This window comes from Orycteropus afer, unplaced genomic scaffold, assembly GCF_000298275.1.
Source record: "Orycteropus afer afer isolate SDZICR_OR568_19922 unplaced genomic scaffold, OryAfe1.0 scaffold00068, whole genome shotgun sequence".
In the NCBI taxonomy this organism is placed as follows: domain Eukaryota; kingdom Metazoa; phylum Chordata; class Mammalia; order Tubulidentata; family Orycteropodidae; genus Orycteropus; species Orycteropus afer.
This window is the reverse complement of record NW_006921655.1, coordinates 4,246,624-4,255,718: the sequence shown is the minus strand read 5'-3', so window position 1 is coordinate 4,255,718 and position 9,095 is coordinate 4,246,624. Positions and strand designations below refer to the sequence as shown.

The 9,095-nt window shown below is 40.6% G+C and overlaps 1 protein-coding gene across 1 annotated transcript in view; it reads right to left on the bottom strand.

The window, feature by feature from the left end:
• Nucleotides 1–9,095, bottom strand: part of RASGRP1 (RAS guanyl releasing protein 1) — a 74,637-nt gene that overhangs the window by 26,571 nt on the left and 38,971 nt on the right. The window contains 1 exon segment of the mRNA XM_007940464.2: nucleotides 7,036–7,141. Coding sequence (XP_007938655.2) covers nucleotides 7,036–7,141 — 106 coding nt within the window.

Sequence of the window (9,095 nt, the reverse complement as noted above, 5' to 3'; positions counted from 1 at the left end):
TTATGTCTTCCTGGCCATAGGATAAAATGCAGCCTGATGGTTGGAGCTGTATGCTGGTATCACCTAGGAGGGTGACTACCTAGCCCATGCTGAAATGGGCTATGGAAGGAGGTTGCAGCAGCTTCTTTGCAGAACTGGAATTAGGAATTCAATAGTGTGGAAAGGTCTCATAACAGGTGACCCACACAAGTTAAGAAGGGGCAAGAGACTTGGAACCTGAGACAAGTTATGAAGCAAAACTCTTTTTCATCTTAAAATGCTTCTAAAAAGAAAAACCCAAAAACTGAAACAATGACAAAAAGACATTCATTTCTGTTGAGTCTATTTCAACTCATAAAAGGAGCTCTGGTGGTGCCATGTGTAAGGTATCTGACTGCTAACTACAAGGTCAGCGGTCAAATCCACCAGCTGCTCCATGGGAGGAAGATGAGGCAATCTACTTCCGTAAAGATTTAAAGCCTTGGAAACCCAATGGGGTTGCTATTAGTCAGAAATGACTTGATGGCTGTGGGTTTGGTTTTTTGTTTCAACTCATAGCAACCCTATAACAACTCCATAGGGCAGAGTAAAATTGCCCATAGGGTTTCCAAGGGTGTAATCTTTACAGAAGCAAACTGCCACATCTTTCCCCTGTGAAATGGTTGGTGGGTTTGAACCATGGACTTTTCACTTAGCAGCCAAGTGCTTAACTAATGTACCTCCAGGCTCCTCAAAATGTTTCTAAACCAAAAAACAAAACAAAACAAAAAAACAACTTAGTGCCATCAAGTCAGATCCAACTCACAGTAACCCCTTCTTGGGTTTCTGAGGCAGTATCATTATGGAAGTAGATTGCCCAACCTTTCTTCCGAGGAGTGGCTGGTGGGTTTGAACCACCAGCCTTCTGGTTAGCAGTTAAGTGCCCTAGGCACTACACCACCAGAGCTCCTCCAAAATGTTTCTAGTAACTGATAATTTGCACAGTAGACCAGAAGTAGAAGGAATACATATACAGACATATTGTCATTGGTAATTAAGAACAAGAATGTGACAACTGTAATATACACAGAGAGGAGCTCAGTAGAATGATGACAAGTCATACAAACACACATAAAAAACCAAACTCATTGCCCTTGAGTTAATTCTGACTCATACTGACCCTACAGGGCAGAGCATTAATTGCCCTATAGGGTTTCCTCTAACTTTAACCTTTATGGAAATACTTTCAGGTTAGTTGCTGATCGCTTAACTATTGCATCACCAGGGCTAGCCATGCGAGTAATCCAAAATACAACTGGATATTGCAGTAAGGAGCCACATCATTCTGCATATTCCAGGAAAATTATGTCCTTCTAAGAATATGGAAGAACATAAGAGCCCATCACCCTCATGTATGTCTATAGGTACAGTGAAAACCTGTGAGAGCTGGAATTCAACATGACTGTCTTGTTTTTCTAAGCCTTGCAAGTTTTCTGCTTTTGACAGAGTACAGTCTTACCATTTTTCTATCACTCTCTATTAGTGAAAAACATTTGAATTTTCCTTCTCTGACAGGTTTATGCCTTACATAGGTTCCAGTTTTCACAGGTTTTACTGTATATGGAAAGAATATTTATTCAAGAGTCAAAGATATGCAAAATCCAATCCAGTGATGAACCTGGATGGATCCTGCCATCTTCCATCAGCAGACAGAGGAATAAGGATACAAGGGCTGTGTGCTCTGCAAGATCATAACCTCCTTAAGCTCTGAAAATTATGGCCCAATAACTGTAAAAGGAGCCCTGGTGGCACAATAGTTAAACGTTTGATTGCTAACTGAAAGGTTGGTGTGAACCTACTCACAGGAGAAAGACCTGGCAATCTGTTCATATAGAGATTACAGCCCATCAGGGGGGCTGACATGGATCCAATGAGCAACCCGGAAGAGATCTCAATGAACTGAGATAGCAGTGGTCTTCCTTAGGTGAGTATGCACACATTTTAATCCTTGGAAAACTTAGAAACAAAATCATAGTCCTGATGTTTTTCATTTATGCATTTTGAATTTATGCATTTTGAAATTTTATATGACTGTAATATTTAAAAGCATATTACAATTATAGCCTTGGAATTTCAATTTGGAACATATAATTGAGTGATTTAGACTTGTGGTTGTAAATTGAAATCTTATTAAGTTTATGCACAGCTTTGGAACATCTAAGATCATGTTAACATTATTGTTCATAACTTTATTAGAGTTATAAAAATTATTTAGAATTCAGGAAGGCATCTGAAGCATTTAAAAATAATCTCAGATGTTAAATTCCTAGTTGTAGTTTAAAACCATTGCAGATATTTAATTAATTAACATTATTCAAATTAACCTAGCATATTTCAAGACTCCTTAAAAATGCTTTCTGAAATATGCTAGGCTTCTGGAAAGAATAATAAGATTTGCAAGCTAAATCTAAAAACTCTGAAGAACTGTGGTTGTGAAATTTGGAGTTTTAAGAAAATGACTTCTAATTTAAATAATTAAATTTTAAAAAGTTTTACTGCCTCTAAAATCTGTCCTTGAAAGCACCAAAAAATAAAACTAAACAACAACAAAAAAATAATTGCCTATACACTCACACACACACACATATCAACAAAGGTAATAAAAAATAAGTCCAAGCAATTAGCAAATTTCCTAAATGTAAATGTTCTGATGCCTGTCTTTCTTGGGCGTAAAAGGCAAAAGTGGGAATGAAATGACTTTACATTTCTTTATGGCAGACCACCAGGAAATGTATCACTTCAATTCAAAGAGATTTAAGTATAAAGTACATTCTAGATAAGTATTCTTCAGTGTTTATATTTTTATTATTTGATCTCTGTGTTGAGCTTTTTATTTCTCTTCATTTGCAAAAGAAGTCATAATAAACACACATTGAAAACAATTAAGTGGATATATTACATTGACATGGTGACTTTTACTGTGGGGTTTATCTTCCTCCACGCTTGTGCCTTGTCTTTCCCTTTAAATGTTCATTCTGACGGTGCGTGCCGGCTGCATCTAGGGCAGTGCCATCTGTGTGAATCCAGGGTCATTCTCCAGTAGAGCACTCAGAACGCATTCAGAAGGGCAGGTACAGAATCCTCCAGTGGACAGAAGAGCCTATCTGCCATAGCACAGACAGGCACTTTCTCAGCTTCAGGAGATGAAGGAAGAAATAGGCGAGGAGCAAGAGGCTCAGGGATCTATCTGCCCTGGGAAAAACTTCATTGCTTCCTGAAAGCCTTAGACTCCACACCTTTGTCTTCTCATCATCGCCACTGCTGTGGCTATAAAGTACCAGTATAGTTATGACTGTACTTTTCAGGCACCAGAAGTACTCAAAACATACTTTTGATTTCTCTCTTTTAATAATGGAAAAATAGGAAACCATTGGAGCTCATTTAACTAACAATTCTATTACTACCAGGTCAGAGAAAAGGGAAATTAAGCATGAAGGAAAAAAATAGTTTTGCTTTCAGTATTTAACCCAGATTTCTATTACAGGAAGTCTTATTTCATGCTCTCTTCTTAGAGTTACTTCCTACACTACAAGTTACTTCTTAATGTGAGCAAAGCCAGGGCACAGAACCCAGATTCCTCACATAAAAGTTCTGAGAGATATTTTTCTATATCCCAGTGTTTTGCACTCATACTAATTCAATATTTATTGTCTCCTACAACCAAGAAAACCTTATGGCAAAGAATATTGAATATACCATGGACTGCCAGGAGAATGAACAAATTTGTCTTAGGAGAATTACAGCTAGAATGATGATCCTTAGACATGAAGATAACAAGACTTAAGTTTCACATACTTTGGACATGTTATCAAGAGGAACCAGTTCCTGGAGAAGGATATAATGCTTGGTAAGTAGAGGGTCAGCAAAAAAGCGAAAGACCCTTAATGAGACGGATTGACACAGTGGCTGTGGTGATGGGCTCAAGCGTAGCAAGGATTGTGAAAATGGTGCAGGATCAAGCAGTGTTTTGTCCTGTTGTACATGGGGTCACAATGACTCAGAACTTACTTGAGTCAGTTCAGTAACAATAACAACCTAGCAACAATAACAACCTAGAAAACTCTATGGAGCAATTCTACTCTGTAACACATGGAGTCTACAGAAGTCAGAATCGACCCCATGACAACAAATAACTAATAACAATAATCATGATACAAGATGGCACAAGACTGGACAATGTTTCATTCTGTTATACATAAGGTTGTCAAGAGTTGGGGCTGATGCTACAGCAACTAACAACCACAACCACAAGCACAACCATGAGATGGGCACTGAGCTACATTCTAAAGAACACAGATAAATAAGGCATGGCCCTGGTCCTTGAGGAACACACAGTCTAGGAGAAAAGACCGACTAGTAATTAGATAAGTTATAGTATGTTATGCCAAGGGTTATATTAGATGTATTTTTAAAAGGAGGACGGCTGAAATAGTCAGGGAAACCTTCACAGAAGAGTCTGAAAAGGAGAGAATTTGCCAGGCAAAGGAGGAGGAAAAGGCATTCCAGGCAAAAGAATTTTAAGAGGACCTATTATGTCTGGTGTATTGAGAAGTTCAGTGTGGGAGGAAAAGTGTTTCTAAGAGAGGCAGAGGATGAAGCAAGAGGGACATGCTGGGGTCAGACTGTGGAGGACCTTTGTCTGCTGAGCTGAGGGGTCTGGAATTAACCCTGTGGTCTGTAGAGGCTCTGAAGTGATAGCCTACTCAATTTGCTTTCTAGAAAAGTACCTTTGGGAGTCACGTGAATAGGGAACGGGAGGGAACCTCCTGAACTGGCTGTTGAAATTTTCATTCTTTTTCTTGGGGGAGGCACAATAAGCACACTTCCTGTTAAAAAACAACCAAGTGGATATATTAAACCAGTACGGTGACTTTTATGCAGTTTATCATTCCTTCTCTTTAAATGTCCATTCTGACGGTGCATGTTGAAACCACATAGATAAGAAGACTAGCATGGGACAGAGGCCTAGGACAGAGAAAGTGCCATGATAATGGAGGGAAGAGACCAGTTAACAGTCATCTGAAGTAGAATCCCTAGGATTAGGTGGTGGACTGTGTAGGAGGTGAAAGGCAGGGAAGAATCAAGAGTGCTTCTGGCGTTTCTGGTTTGGGCAGCTCGATGGATGATAACACCGTTAACTGAGACTGAAGATGGAAATACAGGGGTGAAGCAGAATAATGGGGGAGTAGTGACGTGGGGGTGGTGAGCTAATGAGTTAGGTCTTGAACCTATGAAGAAGACTGAAACGTCTGTAGAACAACTAGTCCAAACCTGGAAAAAAAAAGGTTTGATTTGATTGAGAGTAATATAGACTTGAAGATCATTAGCAGAGAGGAAAAATGGTGGGAATTCTCATGATAAATCACCCAGAGGAAAGTAGAGTGGGAAGAAAACTAGGGCATTCTCCCCACGTTTAGGAGGTGCTCAAAGAAGACATTTGATGGAAAACTAGGGAAGTGATGGCCAGTGAGGCAGGAGAGCCATGAAGGGGCAGTTCTTGGAGCCCTGAAGGGGGAGTGTGAACAGGCAGGGGGCTCTCAGTAAAGGCCCATGTTCTGGGAGGTCAACTTAAACAAAGATGGAAAAAGCTGCTGTGCTTGGCACTTAGGATGTCACTGGTGACATCAGAGGAAAGTACAGGGTTGAGGGCCACAGCTGAGTTCAGGAGTGAGTGGGAGTTGAGGGACTAGAGACAGTGAATGCAGACTATTTCAAGACATTTGTCCATCAAATTTCAAACCCTAACAATTGAATGAAGGGAGGTAGACTTGAGAGTTTAATTTTAGGTTAGGGGGACTTGAATATGTTTTAAGCTGAGGGGCCAGCACTATTGAAGAGGCAGAGTTTAGAACTTTAGGAGAGAGAAGAGATAACTGATGGAGTAAGATTCTGTGACAGATGTGTGTGTGTTGGGAAGGGGAGAGTGAGATCCACTCCATCACGTGGGGAGGCGCCCCATGGTGAACCAAGGTGGGGCAGTTGTCCACCTCAGGTATAAGTTAGTACTTAGGCTGACAAATAATTTTTTCAGGGAGGAGTATTTAACCACTGACATTGTTTAGGATTGCCAGTTAATAAAAAAGCAGACAGACTTTGAGTCAGTTTTATTATAGTTTTTAAATTCTCTATGGACAAGGCACCCCTTATTACCTATACCTCCTATTATGTGCACCTTTCCTATCACTCCACTCCATGTCCTTTGAGATAAGGACTTATTAATCTATTAAAGTTTTCTGTGTACTACAGATGAAAAGGGAGGAGTTAAGAGAGTGGCAAAGGATTAGAACAGCCACACGTCATGAGTCAGTACCAGGGACCCGGGCCTCAAGTGCTAAACCGTCTCACCTTACCTACAGCCCTGTCTTCTTTAGGACCATCGCTCACAATGGCACCAGTGAGAGGGAGAAGGCAAGTGCTTTCTTCACCCCACTCCATTCACGCCCCATAAGAAAGTGGAAACACAGCACGGCTTGCTTGGCACACAGTCACTTTTCTCTGCCTGTAGCAATAAGGCACAGCAGATTCTCCAGACGCTGTAACATCGGGAAGCTTTCTTCAGATCTTCAGGAAGCTTGAAGAATTGGACAGGAAAGCCAGAACTAAATTTGTCATTTGAGTCATGCTTACATCCTTGTCATTTTGCACAGGATGAATATGAATTTTGATTAATCTACAGGAAAAGCATTTTTTACAAGCAAGAGATATGAAAGGAGATGGTGTTTGCATGTTGATTTCTTTGACTTCTCCTTGGAACAATCAGCATCAATAACATTGCCACCTCCAATAGAAGACATATGTGTGTGTGTGTGTCTGTGAACAAGCACACATGCACACACACACTACCCCTTGAAAGGATATATGAACTTGTTTATCGCTCATGTTTATTCCAACCTAATAAAAATGAAAGCAAACGTCAAAGGAAGCTTGATAGCAGCAATACACATTTCAAACCACCTTTGAATAAATTCATTCACAAGTTGCCATTTTGCGATTGCCAGTCACTGTGCTAAAGGATATAGGGTGATAACTTTCTGGAGCAGCTCAGCAGAGGAGATGATAATTCGGTGCATGGTCAGCATGACTTGCAGCAGTTGGTTACTTCGACACAGGTTTCCATCTGCATCTGAAGATATAAAGAGCAGCACCTGAGTTAGGTGGGGTGTCTCCATGACTTGCCGCCCTTTGTACCACACACTGTCCCTTCTTTGCTCTTCTTACCCTCTGCTGTGTTCTCCTTTTCCTCAAGTTTCCATTTTGATGCTCATTAACCAGCCCCCCACCTTCTGCAAAGGTGGTAAAGGCTTGCAAAGGAGATAAAACCTACATCAATACACTTGTGTCTTTGTTAAAAGCAAAAGCAGACCCAGGTTTTGTGGGGTCTAAAGTTCATACAACTGGGGGGAAGGGGTCCTCTCTAATGTCAGAGTAGAAAAGATGAAGTCCTAGTAATTGCTCTTCAAATATTACATTTTAAACATTTACAACACACGAGCATATGAACACGTTTGTAGGTCTTCCTACAGCCTTGGAAGGGGCTCATGCAAGTGACTCACCCACTGCCATTGAGTTGATTCTGACTCATAGTAACACATAGGACAGAGCAGAACTGCCCCATAGGGTTTCCAAGGCTGTAAATCTTTATGGAAACAGACTGCTTTATCTTTCTCCCACAGAGTAGCTTGTGGGTTCAAACCAGTGACCTTTTGGTTAGTAGCCAAATGCTTTAAACACTCTGCCACCAGAACTCTTTTCATGCAAGTAAGTGAAGGGCCCTGAAATATAACCTTCCATAGTTTCATGAGCAGTATGCCTCTGGATGGAAATAAAGGAGGAAGACTGTGGGCAAACATTACATTCGGAGATTATTTATGAATTACAAGTATTCATGATGCCTTGACTCGAAGAGCATGGTTAGCTAGGTTTTACAAATCCCAGCTGGTGCCAAATAATAAGATGCATTCTATATACTGGCATTGGGTATAAAAATGCCACCTGGAGTGGTTTTCAAAATCTTTGCAACAATGATGGCATGAAATGTCAGGGACTATGCTGGTTATTCCCTGCCAGATCAAATGTCTGTCCTCCAGGAACCACACAGATTGCCTCACCTGCATCACCCGGGCTCCCTTGCCAGCGGCTTTCAGCTGGATTCAGCCCTTGGGAAGCACCAGCAAGAGAGGGTAGAAGAGAGAGGCCAGGAAAGTTCTTTCTCACCCCTCTCTGCTTTGGGGTCTGTGATAGTAGCCACATGCCTTTTTGATGAATGATGCCATTGGCTGGTGCCTTTTCTATGGCTCTAGCTTCCACTGGACTCAGTAACATTATTCATCTCTCTGACCCTTTGACCCTTATGGCGGAAATGACTCAGGCTGCTGAGACTCTCTGGGTACAACATCTTATCATCCCATACTCATCTCTAAGTAGTTCCTTCATTAAAGTATCTTCATTTAAACAGTGATTTCTGTTCCCTGCTGGGATCTTGAATGATTCAGGAGAGCAATATCAAATGAAAGAATAAGATAGAATTGTTTTGTCCTCTGAATAGCTCTTTAAAATACATTATACATTATATAGTGTATATTATATATACATTATACATTCTATAATGCACATTATACAAAATGCATTATCATTTTTATTCTTTTCCAATTGTACCAAATGGTAAATGAAGGACATAGTACATTTGGGCTTGTACAGCTGTCTCATGCTCAGCTAATGACCTAAAGACAATACTTCATCAAGAAAATATAAGTGAACTGACAGCATCACTCACCTTCCCATCACCAAATCCACCAACTCACTCACACTCCAACACCCATCTCTCCCTGCTGTGTCCTGTTGCCATGGAAGGCCTTTCAGAGGCTAACACATTCACAGTGTTGAGTTTGCTGTTTTCCCAGGGACAATGACCCTGCATTTATCTTCTTTCTATCCTGTGGTATCTACCCTTCTCTCTCTTTCTCTCTACTGATTTGTTTCCATTGGCATTTAAACATGCGTCAGTATCTCCAATGTGAAACAAAATAAAGAACAAACTCTCATTCTCTCTAGCTCCCTCTTCTTTTCTCTGTTCTGTT